The sequence below is a fragment of the Lactuca virosa genome, chromosome 7 (assembly GCF_052849685.1).
Source record: "Lactuca virosa cultivar CGN04683 chromosome 7, Lactuca_virosa_CGN04683_v6, whole genome shotgun sequence".
Classification (NCBI taxonomy): Eukaryota; Viridiplantae; Streptophyta; class Magnoliopsida; order Asterales; family Asteraceae; genus Lactuca; species Lactuca virosa.
In genome coordinates this window covers 245989098-246011719 of record NC_136432.1, presented here as the reverse complement: position 1 = coordinate 246011719, position 22622 = coordinate 245989098, and the positions used below count along the sequence as shown (strand labels likewise).

The window sequence follows — 22622 nt, the reverse complement described above, 5'->3', positions numbered from 1 at the left end:
TTTTTTAATCGCTTAGGTGCTGTTTGTTTTTTTAAAAAAACATCTTCAAACCACTTTTTGCTGCGCGGCGCAGCACACGCGCAACACTTTCTCTCTCGCGGCAGTTTGTTTTTTGGAAGACTTCAGACTGCAAAACCTCTGCGTTTGTGTTGCGTGGCGCAGCACTTGACTTGTCTTCAAACCTCTTCAGCTTTCATTTTTTTGAAGTATTTTTTTAGAATTTTGGTATAACTTATTATTTTTTTTTAACTTTTATTTAAAACTTAGATTTTTTAAAACTTTTATTTACGGATTTGATACAATTTCTTATTATAGTTTCCATAAAAAAATTTTAACTTGATTTTTTTTTAAAAAAAAAAACTTTAATTTTTTTTTAATTTTTTTACCGTTTCTGTTAATAATATTTTCAGTTTCAATTTCATCTTTTTTAACGTGTGTAATTTTTTACGAACTTTGTAGACATCGCTTGCAATTCTTTCTTAATTTTTTTTATTATTTTCTTTTTATGTTTTTTAAAATTAGTTTTTTTCCAGAATAAAGCTGTTAGCTTCTTTTATGTTTTTGTAAGTTTTTTTAAAAAGTTTTATATTTTTGTTTTTTTACATGTTCTTTTTAGTATTTTTACAATGTTTTAAGACTACAATTATTTAAATTTCGGTGTTGAAAACTATTTTCAGTTTATAAAATTAGTTTATTTAAACTTCAGTTTACTGCAACAGTCTGCAGATGTTAAAAAACAAACATTCTTCTTATTATGGGCTGCAGCCGTTTGTTCCATCTCTTCTGCTACAGAGGATTGCAGAGGTGGTTCACAGACTTCACGAATTTTTGCTTCGAAAAAAACAAACAGCACCTTAGTGATACAACTTCATAGATGTCTTTTTGGGACAACGATGTAAAAGAGAAAACTGAGAAGGGAACATACCTTCAAACGATGGAGGCGCTTGTGCAGAATCAAAAGGAAAATTGTCGAAAGAGGATCAAGTTGCTGCGGTTACAGAATGAAAGCGGGGAAGTTTGGGCTAATATCGAACCGATGAAAGGCTTCTTAATATGCGTATTCAACAGGTAAAAAATTAGGGCTTTTTTTTATGAAGATGAAATCTGCTTGAAATCGGATGGAAAAATTTCTCCTTATTCAATCCTGAGGTCATAAGACCTCTTTATGTATGTGAAAAAATAAATCCCGAATATCTCTCTGAAAAATTTAAGATCCCGCTAGTGTAATTCCAATTTCGTATTTCATACTTCCCGCTAGTGTAATTCCATTTTGTAAATGAGTTTATTTGTAGTTTCTAAAGTTTTTACAAGCAAGAATTATAGAATCGGATTTTGCAAACTCCTTACATCGATTAGGCAGCATTAGTGATGCAGGTTATTCTGTTATTTTGTTACACAAAATAAAAGTGTGTTTGAAGGGGTAATATAAAAAAAATCTTGACAATATGTGTGATATTTGACTAACTGACCACTTTTTTGATCGTTAGCAGAAGATGAGTTACTTATTAATAAAGTTTAAGCCTTTAGAGAGGGGTATTTTGGGAATTTGTTTCAAGAATTCAGGTTAGAAGAATTGAGTATTAGGTGTAAATGCATAATGAATTGCATGTTTAATGAATCAGTGGTTTCTTAATCTGACTAAGTTAAAGGAGAGGGGCATTTTGGGATTTTTTTTTCAAGAATTCAAGTTAGAAGAATTCTAAACTTTAACCCTTGTTTCATTATAAGAAAAAGTCCATACATTAACCTGAATTTACTATTAGTCAAACATTTACATTTTATTGTACATTCTACCTTTTGAAGTAATATTTATCAACCACACATTTTAACTACTTGACACCACAAATCTTCAGTTCGTCCATGTCTCCATCAATTTTTTTTATTGTGACTTGTTCATCTTTTTTATAAATCATAATCAATTCGTAACCGTTAGATTCTACTATAATAGTAGCTCATTAACAGTTTATATCATGATAACATACAAACAAAATTTGGATGATCACTTCTAAATGTGCCCTCTCAGGTAACTCATGTATAATACTTTAAATCGAACCTACTATCATTGCTTAAATATTGTTAATGTGCTCTCTCAGTTCTAAATGTGCCCTCTCAGTTCTAAATTTTGATGATCTGTCCGAAACCTAAAAAAAATCATATATTTTAATATAACGCAGTTTTGAAAAATTACTATGATTGGTTTTAAAATATGCAAAAATCTACAAAACGTATATTTATTTCCATAATATAAGTATTGTTATAAATAGAGTCCAGTTTTGACAATTCACTTTGGGAATTGAACATATCTTAAAACAATTCATTAAACAGTGAATATTTTTATGGTCATTCGTTTTCTATATAAAAAAAATCAGTAATGTTCATTCGTTTTCTATATAAAAAAAATCAGTAATGTTCATTCGTTTTCCCTTTTAAAGAGGTACCAATGACTTTAAATAATCTAAACCAAAAATATCTGTTTTTAGACTTTTTACATTATTTTTTTCTGTATATATTTTTTAAAATGAAAATTCAATTTATTACACATGTTTTTCTTTTTATGCTACAGTGTATCATTAATATTGTATTTATTTTCCTTTTTTATGTTTCTGAGATCTCCATTTCTATAAAAAAAACTACTGTAAAAAATCCAATATTTACAGTAGCAAACAATCTAAAAATCCAATATTTACAATAGCAAACAATCTAACAACCTTGAAAGTACATCATTGTTTTGTTGATAAGTGATTCTCCTGTCATTTCATTTCAAAAAAATAGTCGTTGTATCAATAGAAATGATTTTTAATAAAAAAAGTGCCAAATTTATGTCATAAAAAACCAAACATGACATCTGTTAATAAAGATTATAGTTGGAGAATATTGCTTATTATCATTATAAATGCAGGAGCTATAGATAACTCTCTGATTGACCGGGCATTAATCGATGGCTGCTCATTACTTCCTCTGATCACTAAACTTGGTGATGAATATATGAAGTGGGCGAATCTTTACACCATGGATAAAAAACATAATCAAATTATAAACGATCATAAACAGGTATATTTATTTATTTTATAGCAATTCTCATCATATGCGAATCCAAGAGTTATGTTATCAATAAGCATTCATTTTAGGGATAATTTTATGAATGTAGCATGAAACAACCATTTTAAAAATAATAAGAATTCAAAGGAAACAAATGTTTGAACAATGAAAAACCACAATGTGAAAAAACCAGAATGAAAAAATTAAAAGAAGTAATTGTTAATGTAAATGCAAAATGGAATACCAATTCAATTCCCCACCAAAAGATAAATCAATCATTTTTCTCCAACTTTACCTTCAACAACTGTTTTCCTGAACTATCTGGAGATATTTTTGGAGTTTTTTATGATGATAAGTGATCATTCGACTCTAAATCAAAAACTTCTTCCAGATTTCTCTTTAAGATCAGTGTTGTGATTAAACTCTTCATCGGGCTTGTTGTCTCGTTTTTGTCGAGAGTGGAAGGAGTAATGTTATCGTCCGTTCCAGAAATTGCATCCTAAAAAAATTTAATCATATAATATAATTATTTAAAAAATGGAATAGTTTATTAGCGAATATGTGAAAATTTTAATATGTAATTAACCTTTAAATTTTTGATATCTTGAGATTGCAAATCGGTTGAACCAAAATCTAACGATTGTGAGTTAGAAGGTTGTATATTACAAAAAATTAACAATTAACAATAAAATAATGTACTAAAAAGTAAAAGAATATATAAATAAAAAACAACCAAAAATAAGTAATATAATAACCTGTGAATCGTTCAACTTATTTTGAAGTTGTTCTATTATACTCGCATTGTCACTGATTCTAGCAATACCATACTAGTTGCTTTTTTGGACACATTGAAATTTGTAACTGAAATTTTAAAGGCCAATTTCAAACCTTTCAATGCATTTATTTCACCCGGATAGAAATCAAGACTGTCTCCACGATGCAATTAAAAATAATAATAATAATTGTTTAAAGTGATTGTATATAAGAATATTTTTTTGATTATCATTAAAAAAGCGAAAGTAACATCGATCGTTTTTTTAACCAACTCTTTTGTTGATTGCTTCAACAGATACTTTCCATCTCTCTCATTCATGGTTAGGGTTAGAGTTCCAGTATTATCTTGCACACGTATAGGAATCATAAACCTATAAAAAGAATAAAATCAAAAACAATATTAAATTTATGATAAACATGGATTATTATATAGTTAATTATGATTCAATTGTAAACTAACAACCTTGGAACAACCGAAGTGGTATCTTTTGTGCAATTTCCATTATGACATACATAAGATTTGGTTTGATGAGCATCACTTTCATCTGATGGAAGTGCTTTCCCAAAACAATTGGTACATGCTTGATAATACCATTTTTTATTCTGTAAAATTCCCTTTATAGTGCCCACTATAACGAAATCACATTTCTACAAATAAAAGATATGTACTTTAAATAAACATACATAACACAAACATAAAAAAGCACAAGCACACAATCAAGAAATTTAAAACCAACAATTTAGATTGAAACAAACAATAAGACATCAAATACCTCAACGGGTTCCCAAACCTCAGCGATAGCATTCAACTTATTTTTTACCATGAAATCATCATATTCAGAAAGTTGATTGGATGGAATAACTGGAAATGTATTTGTAGATGAATCTGGACCATCATCTCCATCCAAACTGTTAGGTATACAAAATAATATATTAGTCACGTAAAGTATAATTGTATAATAAACACAATAAAACATAAATTACCTTTTGTTAAAATGAATAATTTCATCTATGTCAGAGTTAATGAACCACTTGGGGAGAGGTAAAGTATGTGTTTACACTTGGACGATCTATAAAGAAAATATATAAAGATTAATTTAATGATGATAACATAAATATTAAAAACACTAATAAAATAATCAATATACCTCTAAAAATGTTAATCTGACCAAATTGAAGAATAATCACGATACGACGATTATGTGGATTGTTATGTATATACACTTGCATCTTGTACGCATAATCGCCCCACAAATAGACACGAAGTTGCAAGCCTCCAAAAAGTAAATTATTTATCAAAAAATGATATATTAACATAATAAAAAATGTAAAAATATAAGAAAAGCAACTTTGCATCTTGGATGTTGATGTTGAGCTTGTGTTTTGATTTATCTGGATGATCTCGTTGTATCTCAGCAAGTGCGACAACTAAACACATAACATCTATAAAACAAAAAAAGGCAAATGAAAGTTATGTTGGGAATTGGAAAACATAGTATTATATTTAAACAGATAATGATATGTACTAACCAACATATGTATCTTGAGGATGGGCGAATGATAAAATGTTTTGATAATCAACAAATGAAAACCAAAACTCATATCCAGAAAAATCGTTACACTCTGTAACAACGGTTTCTTGGACGAATGTGAGTTTCTGATCTTGAGGAGTTAACTTAAAACCACCTATCTTCAGTGTTGCAAAGTTTGGACCTTTGATGTAAAATGCCATGCCTTCCTTTACTATATTTTTGAATCGATATATGTTTCTTTTGGAGACCGTTGCTTGGATTTTGTTCCCCTAAAAATATTTAATACAACAACAAAAACTTTAAAAGTAATTAAAAATAACGAAATATGTGTAACAAATATATAAAATTAACTTTTGTAAGGTACATGTTCATCAATTAAGATCATTTCAATTGACCAAATTTCATTTTTTTTGTTGAAACACATTTGATGCCAAAGGTGTATGACACGAAGCTTGAAAGTCAAGTCATCCCTGGTTACATCCACATCAGGTATCAAGGTAAGATTTGATGCTGCCATTTTTCTGCAAAAAAAAGTAGAAGAAAGAAAAATTAATAAAATAGTTGAATTTCATACCATATATACTAAATTGTAAATAAAAAACTACCATTATTTCTTTAAAACATAAAATGACAATTATGACATTTTATATTTATGAAAGGACGAAATTGCATTTTCAGTAAATTAAATGAAAAATAAAGTTTATGTTATAAAACTGTTAGAAAAGAAAAGTATGATAATACAATATGATAATAAGACAATAAGACAATAAATAATATTACATTGCTATTTTAGTAAAAGATTGAAAAAACAAAAATCTTTGTTATAAAATTCACATAATTGAAATTTATGATGCTATAATTGAAAAAATTGAATTTTTAGAATGCTATTACATGGGAAGTTCATTGTTTTAATGGTTGTAACATAATTATTATAAGAATCGAATTGTATAAAAAGGAGAAGAAGAAAGAAATAAAAAAAAAACAGAATGAAAACTTAACTGATGATGATTAAATATGTTCATCCTTTTTTCTTTTGTTTTTGATTTAGAATATAGAATATTGACAAAGTAGAAAAAGTCAACTGATGGGTTCTATTCATACATGTAAGAATCGGATTGCAAAAGAAGGAGAAGAAGAAAGAAATAAAATAAAAAAAACAGAATGAATACTGTTAACTGATGATGATTAAATATGTTCATGGTCTTTTCTTTTGTTTTTGATATAGAATATAGAATATTGACAAAGTAGAATAAGTCAACTGATGGGTTCTATTCATACATGTAAGAATCGGATTGCAAAAGAAGGAGAAGAAGAAAGAAATTAAATAAAAAAACATAATGAAAATTGTTAAATGATGATGGTTCAAATTGTTCATCATTTTTTCTTTTGTTTTTGATATAGAAAATCGACAGAATGTAAAAAGTCAACTGATGGGTTCTATTCATACATGTAAGAATCGGATTGTAGAAGAAGTAGAAGAAGAAGGAATTCAAATTAAAAAAAAAGAATGAAAACTGATAACTGATGATGATACGCTAACCTGATGATTTTGGAATTTTGTGAATGAAAGTGAAAGGCTGTCGAATTCTGTGGAAAAGGGTTAATATTAAGATGATGATATTGATGATACTTGATGATATAAACGTATAAAATTTAGCCTATAAATCAGGAATCAGTATCAATTTTATTTTTATATTGATTGATATTGATATTGATATTGATTGATTATATACAGAGAAATAATTTGAATGGATTTGAATTAGGATATAAATAAGATAAGATAACTAATTCTGCATATTTAATTTCTGAATATTTTGTTCCTATTTTTATGCATGTTAACTCCACCGATAAAAAAAATTTATGCTTATATGTAGGGTTTTGAATGTGAACGGCTGTTGTGATTATATGGGCGGGAAAAGAAGATTGTAGAATAATGGATGAATGACACGTGTCATTATGTCGTGGTAATAGATGGGCATGTGGCATTTAGGAGAGTGTTTTATTAGGTAGGGAGATTACAAATAACATTAATAATATCTAACCAAACTGAAGCACGGCTAGCATGACTAATCGACAATAAAATACCATAATTCCCATAAATCGCCTTCACAACTTGAGCCCACATGGAATCCAAATTAGTAAGAAAATGCCAAATCCATTTGGAGAGAAAACCTCTATTGACAGCAAAAAATGTTCCAACACCCAAACCACCATTGGCTTTAGCAGCCAACACCTTATCCCACGAGATCCACGACATTTTCTTTTCATCTTTCTCCACGCCTTGAAAAAACACATTCCTCAGGGACTCCAACTTAGAAAGAATTACAACCGAAACTTTGAAATCGACATAAAATACGAAAGCAAAGCACCTAAAACCAACTTAAGCAAAGTTAAACGCCCTCCAATTGAAAGAGTTTTAGTCTTCCATTTAGACATTCTCATAACAACTTTTTGAACATCCTCAGACCAAGAGTTTAACCTAGACATCGATCCTCCCACCATAGACCCCAAATACATAAAAGGTGTTTTCATATCGCACACCCAATAACCGAAGCAACCATCTCCATTTCTTCAAATGGAACACTAACTCCCAGCAAACGAGACTTCTAAACATTAATTTTCAATCCGGAAGCCAAGTAAAAACACTACAAAATACTAAGAATAATAGTAAAATTAGAATCTTTCCATTCTCCTATGAAAACTGCATCATCCGCATAAAAAAGATGTTAGAGCTTCATATTGGAGTTGATATCAAGGCCCAAGAAAAAACCACAATCCATAGCGCGAGAAAACGCAATATGCAAGGACTCCATCACCAAAATAAAAAGAAAAGGCAAAAGAGGATCTTCTTGACGCAACCTTTTATGAAATTGAAATTCACCGGGACTGCCATTAACCAACACCGAACCCATGGAAGAAATAAAACAACCCTTAATCAACCACTCCACCTACTCCCAAGACCGAACCTATCAAGAATATCGTCAAGAAAATCACATCTAACTGAATATGCCTTCTCAAAATTAATTTAGAAAATTTTCGCCTTTTTTTCTTATATTTACACCAAGAAACAACTTCATTCAGAATCATAGGACCGTTTAAAATTTGACGTCCTGTAAAAAAAGCTAACTGATGCACACTCACTAAATCCCCAACTACAATGCTCAATCGATTAACTGAAATCTTAGCTACAGTTTTATACTGACATTCAATCAGACAAATAGGGAGAAAATCCTTAACAAATTTCGCATCAACTACCTTCAGAATTAAAGCAATAAACGACTAAATACAACCTCTAGGAACTAACCAGATCGAAAAACTCATGGACAACACCAAGAACATTACAGAAAAAGTCAAAAGTAAAGCCATTCGGTCCCGACGATTTATCCGCCCCACAATCCCACACATCATTTTACAATTCTTCCACCAACACATCATCTTCAAGCATATCACACTGCTCCAAAGATAACCGAGAAGGGAAATCTAAAGACAAAAGAAGCTGAGAATGCATATGAGCAGAAAATTGATTAGCAAAGTGCAAAAGAACTCGTTTTTAACTTGCATCGAGTCATCAATCCAATCCCCATTAGAAAAAGACACCTCTAATCGCCATCGCGCCATCTGACTTTGCTTTTTATTAATAATACTATGAAGAAAAAAAACTTGTATTTTTCATCTCCTTCAGTCGAGACCATTGAACCTTATCTTTTTGGGCTCAATCAACATATTCAAAATGCTCATTTTTAAGTAAATATTTTAACAAAGAAGATCTTGAATAAACTAACTTCGGACCTCCTTGACCCTCATCCAATAACGATCCCATTTAGAAAGAGCATCTTTAATTTCCACATTCTTAGTTATACGATTAAGACAAGATTGCGTACTCCAAATCTTAATACTATTTTTAAGAGCTTGCAATTTTTTAAACAAATAATAGCATTCATATCACTCACTCCATCATTCGCCCAAGAACCTTGCACCACCTCATCAAAATCAGTCAGAAGGAACCAAGAATGACACAACCTTAATGGATTAGGACTATAATCAAATATCAACTCCCCCTAGAGAATAGGACGATGATCAGATAGATGCCTCTATAAAATATTACTTGCAATGTTAGGAAATATATCAAGAAATCCCATTGAAATCAAGAAATGATCAAGTTTACTCATCTTATTACTCGGTCTATGAGACCACGTAAAAGAATATCCACTTAACCGAACATCATAAAGATTTGTACCTGAAATGAAATCATAAAAAAAACTGAGCACCAGCAACAATTAAATCAGATCCAAACCTTTCAGATTCAACTTTGACTTCATTAAAATCTCCAATGACCATTACTTCACCATCCCATATTGTTGAATAAGGTGTTTAAGCTAGTAACAAAATTGGTATTTTCTTATAATTATAAGCAAAGTCCTTTTTAGGTTGCCCTCATAACTAGAACTTGAATAGAATGACATTTATAGAGAGAGAGGATAATTTATTAGATTATTATATGATTGATAAACTAATTGGAAATTATGAGGAAATGATTTATTAATATATTATATGATTAATATATTAATTGGAAATAAAAAATTTATTTGTTAATTTATATGATTAATAAATTAATATGAAATCAATTAGAAATAATTAATTATTCATCAGAATTAATCTGGAATTGATTCGTGATTAATTGGAATTAATTAAACGTCCAAGGTTTTAATTGTAATTGTTCATAATTGAGCAAGGAATGACAATTCTAGAACCTACCATCAACGTGGATAGTTTTGGGAGCATTTGTAGGGTTTCGAGAAGCCTCCTGATAGTAAATAAGGAAATGATTTGAATTCAGATTAAATCTATTATTTAATTATTCAAATCTTGTTTTGTCCTTAAGTTACCTAAACTATAAATAGGACCCATCAACTCTCGTTCACACTCTTCCTTAGAGGATACTATAGCCGAAAATATCATCTCTCCTCTCTCCTCTCTCCTCTTGTCTTCTAGTTCTAGGGTTTGGGTGTGAGCGATTAGAGGCATCATCCTTTTGGTGCTAAGCTTTCCAAGATCTACACTATAAAGAGATTGAAGTGATTTGTTTACAACAACAAACCAAAGGTATGTAACCCTAATCCCATGATTTCGATCTATACTAGGGTTATGCAAATTTAGTTATTCATTGTATGTTGCTATCAAGGTGTATGACATAGATCTTATATAGGATGCATGTACTCTATTAAATGTTAATTGTTTTCCGCATTTTACAAATTTTGTTTCCTATAAAACTCATCAGTGGTATCAGAGCCTAGATTTATCAAACATTTATTGCACATGAGTTGAATTGAACTAAACAAATTTTTCGCAAATACACTGATCTCACGACGTGAGCTATAGCTCTCACGACGTGAGCACAGCCTTTCTAGATTTTCGGTAATTATCTTCCTAATCTAATTTATGGTGTTATTTTTGGTAATTATCCAGTATTAATTTTGTTAGATTCCAAATTTTGAATGTCTTGTGTGATAATCCATAAAACCCTAAATATTAGGAGATATCCTTATTTGATAATATTTAATTAATTATATTAAATTGAATTATCCCTTATGAATTTAATAATTAATTTAATTGTAATGTAATTAAAAGATAATTATAAATTCATTATATGTTTAAATTTATTAATTAATTATATGATAATTTAGATAATTAATATTTAAACCTCATATTTTGAAAAGATTTAAAATATACCTTATATTATATATGATTAAAGGTTTAATATATTATATGTATAAGACAAGTCAGTCAAATCAATAGTAGGCCTTATTCATGAAGCCATACTCTAGGGGGAGTATAAGGATAACGACCTATAAAATGACTGTTGAATGGGTGTTCACTCTCACCCACCGCTTCCCTGTATGGTGGAAGGTCGTTAGCCGAATGGGTTTGATAGGAAATAACATCTAAAAGTATGATACTACAAAGTAACTAAACCTTTTATAAATCTCACTCTAATTATTTTAGGAAAAATTTGAAATTGTATGCTAATCCATGAAAACGCACTTCGTTTCCTTATAAGTCGTTAGTGAAGTGTGTGTGGTTAACCGACACACTAATTTGGGACTATAAAGGTGAAATGATGAAACAACTCGTGTTTACGATTGTTGATGGAGCGTGTGTGGTTAACTGACACATCAATGAGATATTATAAATCGATCGAGGGTGTTTGAGCGGGTTTGCATGGTTATTCACATCTTAATTGAGATCCTCGGCATCCCAGTCACAATTGGTAAGAGCATAATCGAGATTAAAAATGTCATTGATAAGATTCAATGGTCGAATCAAAAATATGGATCCTAGCCTTAATTTAAATTTTGGGTTAATAATTAAGGATTATAATCAACTAACTTGAATTTTCTCTTCTCCTAAATTTTAGATGTCAAATAAAGACAATGATGGTCGTCCTCGTTCTCCTGGAAATGTGTTTCCTCATTCTTCTGAAGATGATCTTCCACATTCTGATAAAGGTGAAAAAGTTTTCTCTTCTTCGGGGAATGGTGGAACTAGCCATCATGCTTCTTCAATTCTTCCATCTCCTCCTTATATAACTCTCCTAATGTCACGTTTTCTTCGAGTTGAAACTACTCAAGCCCTATTAGCATGTAAACTCGAAGATGGAAATTTTTGTGTGCGCACATTCTGAAAATGAAGTCGTACATTGACAAATTGGAAAGGATGGGTGTCATATTCCCAAAGGAGCAAGCCATTGATTTGGTTCTTCTTTCTCTTCCTGAATCATATGGTCAGTTCGTTAAGTGAAGGGTTTTGTTGCTTCAAATAAATTGTTTTTCAAAAAACCCGGCAACGGAAGCTTTAAAACAATTTCTTATAAATTTCGAGTGTAACAACAAAACAAACCATCAAGGATCCTTTTAAAGAGGTTAGAATGATATTATAACAACCATAGGGTGCTTAGAAAATACAACCTTTGTAGCTCAAGGAGCTTGATCTTCTCTACAAGTAATCCACCAACAAGAATAAGGTACCAAAACTGCTAGATTTCTTCTTGTACAACTTTGTTCTTTGAGCCTTAAGTGCTTAATAAATTAAGCACTAAAGAAAGACACAAAATGAACATCAAAAGCAAGTAATGTCTTCAAAAGATGAAAGAGCTTCAAGCTCTTACTAGCTCACGGTTTCGAGAGAAAGAGAAAAGAAGTTTTTAGACCAAAAAACTTGTGTCCTCTCCATGTAAAGACCCTTCTATGTATAACCCCATCCAAGCATGGCCTTTTGAATATTATATTCAAAAGTATGGGCTATAAAGTAGAGGTATGGGAACAAAATGATGGAGGTTGACAAGCAACCTCCATGCTTCTAAAAGTTTCGGCCCATGCCTCCTAAAGAGGACAAAAATTGTCTACTAGTCTTTTAACCATGGTAGAGTAAGACTTTGATTTAATCATGGTTAACCAAAGTGTCCAAAACTTTGTACATGACTTATTTTATGATACCTTATCATATAAAGACTTTTTCTACTTCTTACAATATTGTTTTCATAGAACAATAAATTTTCTATAATTAAATACAAGAGTTGAATATATTTATTAATATCAAATATATATAATAAATATTCAATAAGTACCAACTTGATTAAGGTGTGACCCTATAGGATCATATATTATTAGCAATGTCACTCAATAATGATTCTTGGGTATATAGATCTAACAATCTCCCACTTGCACAAGATTCAATTAAAGACTGATATAGACAGTAGCTGAAATCTAGCAAAGGGCAGCTGCCCCTAATAACACACGAATGGGTGCCATCAATCAACATCCAATTCCAGGAGCTCACTAGCTACAATTGAAGTATAAGGTAAGTGTATCAATATTCTCTTTGTTACAGACATCATGTTGGATATGAGACATGGAACGTGATCATTCTCATTTTCCATCCAACTTTTAAGAAAGGCGCCTTAGATGTCTAACTCTCAACACATAAGAGGAACAAATCCCAACTTGACTACATACACACTCTCATATAATTCATGCTCTACCCAATGAAGGCTTTTATAACTGCACGGTTACGAACATTGTTTAACCATGTCAAAGTATAACAATCCACATACTCGAGTTCTCCAATATACATCTCAGGTCGAAAGACATAAATATATTTACCTGTGATCAAGATTCACATATGATATCGATCCATGAAGCTTGATGCGGGTCATATCCAATAGTTGGTCTCAAACAAGTACATATAAATTTGGTCACTTTGCTATTTCACCTCTTGAAATCAACCAAGCCGATTCATATTAGTCTTAATTCACAGCTGCTCCTGCAACAGTGACTGACTATGGACAAATTTTGAATAATTACATTATTCAAGGATTGAATAACATGCTAATATAGAACACAATAATATTCAACACAAAATTCACGTCTCATATTCAGAGAAGATTACATATCATTGCTACATAGTTCTGAATATCCAGATATTAGTCAAGTACAGATTTAAATCCAATCACTAGCTAATCGGAGACTGATTCCTTTTGTATGACTCTCAAACTTGCTTTGAGGTAGAGCCTTTGTGAACGGATCTGCTAGATTATCATCTGTATGAATCTTTTCAATGCGTACATTTCCCAATTCTAATTCCTGACGAATGAAATTGAATTTTCGTTGAATGTGTCTAGTCTTGTTGGTAACCATCGGGTCTCTTGCGATAGCGATGGCACCAGTGTTGTCACAAAGCATCTCAATGGCACTTTTGATGCTTGGAACAACACCCAGATCACCGATGAATTTCTTCATCCAATCAACTTCTTGAGCCGCTCCATACGCAGTTATGTACTCTGATTCTGTTGTAGAGAGTGTAACCACTTCTTGCTTTGAACTCTTCCAGGCAATGGCTCATCCATTAAGTGTGAGCACATATCTCGACTGTGATCGTGAGTTATCTCGATCAGTGTTGAAACCAGCATTAGTGTAACATCTTATAGTGAGCTCTTCTTCAACTCCTCCATATACCAGAAACATATCTTTAGTTCTTCTTAAGTACTTAAGTATGTTTTTAACAGCCACCCAATGCTTTTCGCCAGGATTATATTGATATCTACTAGTTATACTAATAGCATAAGCTACATCCGGCCTTGTACATGTCATAGCATATATAATCGAACCTATTGCTGAAGCATAAGGTATGTGTTTCATTCTTTTAATATCATCTTCAGTACTAGGGTTCTCAGCCTTAGAAAGAATGGTACCAGGCAGTACGGGAATAATTCCTCGTTTCGAGTTATCCATTGAAAAATGATTTAAGATTTTGTCAATGTATGTACTCTGATTCAAACCAATGAGTCTTTGGGATCTATCTCTATACATCCTAATTGTTGGGTTATGAGCATTCTAACACTCCTAAGTGTACATGCAACCCTAAATACCTTGGATCTATGTTTTCTCTATTATACATAAAATTATGAACATCCAAGGTATTATCCTAATCTAGCATACAAAATAATAAATATAACAAGATAGAATACATACCTCTTTGATGTAGAATGTCTTCATGAAGCTTGAGTGCCTAGTGCCCCAAGTGTGACACCTCAAATGGTTCACACAACACCAAATACACTTGGAATAACTTGAGAGAAACTTGAACACTCCTTGAAATCGTCTAGCCCTCACACTCACACATTAGTGCACGATTTCTTGAGCCATGGGATTCTTTTATATGGTGGCTATTAGGGTTACACCATGTAACTCATAACTTTACCCATTCCTTATGCTCCATGGATTTTAACCTCCATGGAGTATCCATGGGTCACCCCATGGACTTAGTCCAACATAAGGAATCTTGGATCACAAGCCCACATATATAAGAATGAATGATTTACACAATCAACCCATATATTTAATTAGTCTCCTTTTGATCACTTAATTAATTCCAAATTAATTCTTGATCAATACTAATTAAATAACCTTATTAATATATTAGAACTTATAATATATTAACCAACCTTAAGTGTTATTTCTCTCATTATAGTCTATCCAAATGCATGATGCCATGCAACCCAAATGGACCATGCCGGGTCGGGTCAAGTCTTACCAATTATAGTTATGGACTTAGACATTAATCCAACAGTCTCCCACTTGGATAAGTCTAAAACTATTATTGCGTATGACTTCAGGAACCGATCAGCAATCGTAGCTCTCAAAAGCTTCTGTCGAACTATGACCTTGTCGATGAACTCTGACCTTTATCAATGACTTGTCCATTAGATAAGGGATCATATATTCCTCCATTCTAGATATCATATGGACTGAGACATGGATTATCAATCATTCTCTCTGTCCATTTGTTGTTTCCCGATTTCCGATTCATGATGACTGACTGATTGAACAAATCAAATCAGGCCTGGCTTGGCCAAGCACTCACATGTATCATCTTTAAATCATCGAGGGGCCCACAAATATCGCTTTTATCCCGAAGGTAAAAGGAATGGATAAACTTCGACTCATATGGCTTGTTCTACTACTTGTTGAATCATACACAAAGGCACGTTTTATAACATCGAGTTACCAATGCGTTTTCGTGCAATCAATGTATAACCAACTCATAGTAACAACTCATATCTCTAGGTTTGAAGAATATAAGATATTATCGTCTCATGATCACTCGTGATAAAATCCATGAAGTGATTCAAATGAGCGCGGGTTGAATCCAATACTCAGAACTTATGAGCACTCATGAGTGTTGTAGCACCACTTTGTCCACCAACTTGGACCTCTACAAACCAACCCATGACAGTCTTGATTCATATCTACTTCCAACATATGACCGACTGTGGATGGTTTGAATAACTTAATCATTCAGGAAGAGCGACTTAGTTATTCTGGAAGTCAAAACATGCAAAGTAAAACACAAGAATAAATGAATCAAATATGGTATCAAACCCTATGAATATAAATAAACACTTTTATTTATCACCATACTGATTACTCATTATTCATTGTTTCGGTTTTATCAACTTTATACTTGAATTTAAAACAATAGTTGTCCCATGCTCCAAGCATGTACACTATGTTTTCTAAACACTAGTCATGCCATACACCAAGTATGCATACTATGTTTGTCTATGATCTTTACTTTGTAAAATAGATCAATTGAACATCACTCCAATGATCCTTTTTTCACAGTCCCAAATCCTTACTGCAAATGCAAGAATTCCAAATTCATGCCATTTACTGAAATCTGTTAGATTCTAAACTTATATGCATTGATCCTCTTAATGATTATGCACAAAGTCAGAAAGACTTGACAACAATCATTACAGAGCATTCCAAAGGAGATCAGCTCCTTGGAAACATCCTTCTTTCATTAAGTTTCCTAATCTTACACAGATTGAATAATTTCTAACTTTGAAACATTTCCATATTCCATTTTGACTATCACTTCTGAACAAGAGTTGCCTCCTTACAGATTATGTCAATATGGTCCTTCCAGAATTAACATTATACTTCCAACTGTCCTTGAGCAACCAATCTTTGGTAAACCTTAGATTGTCCTCGACAATTGCTTAATCATTTTAGTCATATCCAATTCTAGACCTTTTCCCTTCATAATGCCCCAGGCATTTGGAAAATTTTAGAAAGGATGAATATAGCACATGTAATCGATCCTATATCCGAAGCATATGGGACACGATTCATGATGTCTCACATAAAGACTAAACCAGTCTTTTTCTATAATATTTCCATTTCAATTTGCCAAGTTCTCAAAATTCAGATTATGAAAAGGGATGCCGTAATCATAATCGAATTTTAGAACGCAAATAATGGACCCATATATAGAATTTCCTTATGTTGAGCCATTCCAACATGAAATTCATATATATATCCTTGATTAAATACGATTAAAATCTCAATCTAAGCTTTTAGAATTGAAATGAAGTATAATTTCCTCTCCCTTAATTATAGCAAAACAACTTTTTCAACCCCTACAACCTCACGAATTGAAACTTTTGTTTTCTATAATTAACATTGCTAACTTGCAACCTTTGTCATAATTATCATGCTCCCACTAACATGATGATTATTAGCATAACACTTATGCTCCCACTAGCTTTGACATGTACTCAGAAATCAGCTGACTTTCTTACGAAAGTTCAGATTTCTGATACTAGATTGTTTTGATAAAACTTTATCAAAATCATACACCTCTCTTAGATAGCTCACATGTGTGTCTAAACAATTTTAGAACTATGAAAAGGGATGCCGTAATCATAGTCTCAATTGTTTAGACCTTTGCCACTTCTCACAAGTCCATGTTAGTGTGCCGGTAAACCACACACGCTCCACTAACGACTTTGAGAATGCAAATATCACAATTGCTATCTAGCTAAAATCTACTTAGTGAAAGTGTTTCCTCACCATCATTTTCATGAATCGGAGAGAAACCTTATGACACTTAGATTTAATAGTGTATGTGTTCTTATCCATGTGAATTTGTCAAAACCATAATCACAAGACAAGGTTAGTGACAAATCCAAACTCATATTGATTAAACTTGTGCAATCTTAAATTCTTGCCATTTGGCAGCTCAGGTGCCTGCCATTGCTTCCAAGTAGTTGTGCAACCAATTGAGAACTCTCAGAACTCCTATGCAAAGCCAACTTGAATAGGCACAAAAATTTCAACACGATAGGTTATAAACCTCAAGTCGTGTGCTAGTGAAGGACTTTAGGTTTTATTCTTGATTAAGTCTTGAAACTTTCAAGAGCTTTAAGACTCCCACTGTCCTCTTGACATATAAGACTCCCTTGTCAAATATTCAAGAGATAGTGCGGATTCTTTATCAAGACTAACACTTTACACAATTGGCCTAAGTTGGTCTCTGTTTTATCCAAAACATCACAACTTACCAATTTCAAATGTACAAGAGTAGATAACCTTTTACTCTTACATTTGACTAGTGTTAACAAACCCTCTTTAAGATATGTCACTCAAGTTACAATCTTGGAGTATGACTCTAAGAATTGTTTTGGAACGAAGTATGACTCATCTTTTTGATTTAACCATTTCAACAATTCATGACTCCTCTTCTTAGTCATAAGAATGCACTAAGATGACTTTAGAGGACCAATTGTGATATGGTATCTTAATCATTAAGATGATCATAAACATGATACTAAAGTACTCTCCCATCTTTTCAGATTTGAGAAACTTTTATCTTTCTGCCATACTTTGATTCTTCTTATTCGTTCTGTCTCACATTGAAACTTCTCCAATGCTACAGACTTATACTTAAACTTATAAGTATAACCATATTTACTGAACTTAAGTAAATCATGACGAATAGTCTTCTTGATCTTTTGTGGTGGACTTGACCAGTGCACAAGAATGTGTACTCGATCCCTTAGTCCTTTCCTTATTCACATAAGGAATTAGTCTTAATTTTCCAAGCTGAAAGTTCTCATTCATCATACTATACAACTTGCATGATTCCAAGTTTCGGTCCAATTGAACCTTGGGTGATGAGAATCTTTCCTTATTTGGTAATATTAGACACTACGACAACCGAAAGAATCAAATCCATTTTTCCAATATTGCTATCAATGGAATCTTATAAGCAACAACTTTTCACAAATGCCATTGTAAGGATACTTAAAATAAATAAAATCAAAACCTTTTTCTTTTATTTAAAAATTTGCGGAAAAACTTATCCTTACAATCCATATGAAAACCTTGTTGTTATCTATTCCTAAGCAATATAAATATCATAACTCTTAAGTAATAGCCCAAAATTCTGATCACCGAACCATGCGATTGAAATCCATCTTCGCGATCAGAATCAGCATGTACTTAATAGAGTTAGACAATGGACTTTACCTGAAGTAGAGCCAAACTTATTGACTTTAACATCCTTAGGTAAATTTGGCAGCTTCGTAACCAATGCCCCTTCCTTTGGCAATAGTTACCTATGGACCCTTGATAATGGGACTATCTCAGACTTCGCCTCTCTCTTTACCATTGGGTCAACCGAGTTGACAATGGCTGCTCCCTTTCCATTGGGAAGAGAGAGCTTTACTGGATATCCAATGTCATCATTGTCAATGTCCATAGCGTTTTAGGAAGTTGATCTTAGCAAATAGATAAGATCATTAAGGGTCTTGTCTTAGTCTGTTTCATAGGATTCCCAAAAGAACTCACTATGTGACTTAGAAAGTAGTTGAGCCACCAACTTTCTCAAGACTTTGACACCCAACTCTCCCGGCTTGTCAATATGTGACTACATCTCCAAGATGTGATCACACCTAGACCTTGCCTTGCCAATAGGGCTTGAGTGACCTTAAACTTTTTTGGAACTTGTGGGTTAGGGAGAATAATTGGAGGAGGTGAAAGAAGTATGATATCCATGGGACATCATCTTCATTTAGGAAAGCTTGTTTCAAGAGATTTGGGAAGATCATAAATGTCTAGACCAGACATCTTTTTGGGAGATATTCAAGATAGTTGATTTAAAGTCCTTAATATGACACCCAATATGAAATATTAAGGCTAGGACCCAACAAACTATTTTATAACTTAGAAGAGGGATGCCGTAATCCAAGCTATAAAATATTTGAAGGTAGGTGAATGACGATTCACCAATTTCCACCATGAAAAATGAAATAATTTATTAGGTTTTAATTGGATTTGAAAGTCCTAGATCTTTGAGATTCATTGAACTGTTCAAAGGCATGTTTCAATCTCGAGTGTGCCCTTCAGGTTTTGTGACTGGGATGCCGAGGATCACAAAACAAGGTGTGAATAACCATGCAAATATACTTGGTACCCTTAATATTTACCCCTTAATCAGTGTGTCGGTTAACCACACACGCTCCACCGATACTATGATAAATATTAAGTTACCCTTTGCCTACCTTGTTAAGTCCAGGTTAGTGTGCCGGTTAACCACACACGCTCCACTAACGACTTAAGCAAAGTGCAAAGTGTAATTTCATGGGTTAGCACCAAATTCACATTTTCCTAAGTAACTAAGATTGGGTATTAATAAGAGTTTAGTTACTTAGTATTTATCATTAATACTTTTAATGAAAGGAGAATTATAGTCCTTGTCCTACCCGTTCGGCTAACGACCCTCCACCAGTCAAGGAAGCGGTGGGTGAGAGTGGACACCCATTAAACTGCCATTTTATAGGCAGTAACCTTATACCCCCCTTATAGACCGGCTTCGTGAATGAGGCCTACTAACGGTAAGACTGACTTTACTCTTATACATATATATAAATATTATTAACTTATAATATTATAAAGTATAAGGGTTGAATTTTAACTTTTAAAATTCTAAGGGCTAACTTGGAATTAAAGTATTCATAAGTGAAAACTTTTCAAATTCCAAAACTTGAGGGCAAGTTTTGAAACTATTCAAAACTAATTAATTCCATAACTTATGAGTTTAAAGTAGTTTTAATTAAAAAAAAAAACTCTTCAAGTTCCATAACTTGAGGACAAGTTATGGAAGACTTTAAACTAATTAATAAAAAAAATAACTTTTTTTTATTGTAACATATGTAACTAATTAAGGTTACACTTTTTTTTTAATTTAATGAAGAGACTCTTGAACCTCCATAACTTGAGGACAAGTTATGGAGTCATAAAACCATTTAATTAGAACTAGACTCTTCATTTTGTAACCTTTGCCAACTTTTATGAGTTTTATGATTCTTAAATGTGACTTTTCATATAACTTGAGGACAAGTTACAAAAACACACTTTGGAATCAACTCTTAGATTAAAATGGATTGAAAACAACTATTTCACACAACTTTTCTATTAATCTAAGAACCTCATAAGAACAAGATAATTCAAATCATCAATCTTCAAGAAATTAGCATGAACATACAAACTAATACAAATCTTGAAATTATGACAATTATCTTAGAAATTGGATTAGCATGAACATTACCACATCAAAAACAAGTTTATAAGTCCAAAAACATCTTAGGGTAATGTTCCTAGTCCAATTCCAGCCAAAACAATCGAATATATGCATCAAACTCGATTTTTCAGCTACTTTTGCAAGTATAACAAGAAAACAAGCCTAGTCTCTGATACTACTGTTGGGTTATGAGCATTCTAACACTCCTAAGTGTACATGCAACCCTAAATACCTTGGATCTATGTTTTCTCTATTATACATACAATTATGAACATCCAAGGTATTATCCTAATCTAGCATACAAAATAATAAATATAACAAGATAGAATACATACCTCTTTGATGTAGAATGTCTTCATGAAGCTTGAGTGCCTAGTGCCCCAAGCGTGACACCTCAAATGGTTCACACAACACCAAATACACTTGGAATAACTTGAGAGAAACTTGAACACTCCTTGAAATCGTCTAGCCCTCACACTCACACATTAGTGCACGATTTCTTGAGCCATGGGATTCTTTTATATGGTGGCTATTAGGGTTACACCATGTAACTCATAACTTTACCCATTCCTTATGCTCCATGGATTTTAACCTCCATGGAGTATCCATGGGTCACCCCATGGACTTAGTCCAACATAATTAATCTTGGATCACAAGCCCACATATATAAGAATGAATGATTTACACAATCAACCCATATATTTAATTAGTCTCCTTTTGATCACTTAATTAATTCCAAATTAATTCTTGATCAATACTAATTAAATAACCTTATTAATATATTAGAACTTATAATATATTAACCAACCTTAAGTGTTATTTCTCTCATTATAGTCTATCCAAATGTATGATGCCATGCAACCCAAATGGACCATGCCGGGTGGGGTCAAGTCTTACCAATTATAGTTATGGACTTAGACATTAATCCAACACTAATAACGAGTATGTATGCAACATCCACTATATCTTTCATTTGAAGGACTTACTAAGGTAGGCCTTAGTCTCCTTCAATGTCGGGATATCTTTCCCGATCGGTAATATGTCATCAACATATAGAATTAGAAAAACATTATGTCTCCCACTTGCTTTGATATATACACATGGTTCATCGGGACTTTCTGAAACACCAAACTTTTTGATGTTTTCGTCAAAATGATGATACCAGGCCCTAGATGTTTGTTTCAATTCATAAATGGACTTATTTAGTTTACACACCTTCTTTAGGTCATCTGGTTTGACAAAACCTTCAGGTTGTTCCATATAAACATCTTCCTCAAGATATCCATTGAGGAAAGCGGTTTTGACATCCATTTTCCGTATCTCATAGTCATAATATGCAGTTATGGCCATGAT

The 22622-nt window shown here is 32.3% G+C and overlaps 1 protein-coding gene across 1 annotated transcript; it reads right to left on the bottom strand.

Moving 5' to 3' along the window:
• Positions 1–3382: 3382 nt before the first annotated feature.
• LOC145127683 (uncharacterized) lies at positions 3383–7602 on the bottom strand. The gene is made up of 9 exons (XM_079062832.1): positions 7431–7602; positions 6126–6129; positions 5710–5866; positions 5344–5614; positions 5163–5256; positions 4587–4722; positions 4277–4461; positions 4082–4184; positions 3383–3538 (listed from the first exon to the last, which is right to left on the bottom strand). The coding sequence occupies exons 1-9, from the start codon at positions 7600–7602 to the stop codon at positions 3383–3385; spliced, it is 1278 nt and encodes a 425-aa protein (XP_078918958.1).
• Between the last annotated feature and the right edge of the window lie 15020 nt (positions 7603–22622).

What these genes read in the sequence shown, in the direction of transcription:
- LOC145127683 (XM_079062832.1), bottom strand. Translation starts at nt 7,602, where the DNA reads ATGTCGTGGATCTCGTGGGATAAGGTGTTGGCTGCTAAAGCCAATGGT. An exon ending in TGATCTTAATTGATGAACAT is followed by an intron (nt 5,615 to 5,709) that starts GTACCTTACAAA and finishes AAATATTTTTAG; the next exon opens with GGGAACAAAATCCAAGCAAC. An exon ending in TCCTCAAGATACATATGTTG is followed by an intron (nt 5,257 to 5,343) that starts GTTAGTACATAT and finishes TTTGTTTTATAG; the next exon opens with ATGTTATGTGTTTAGTTGTC.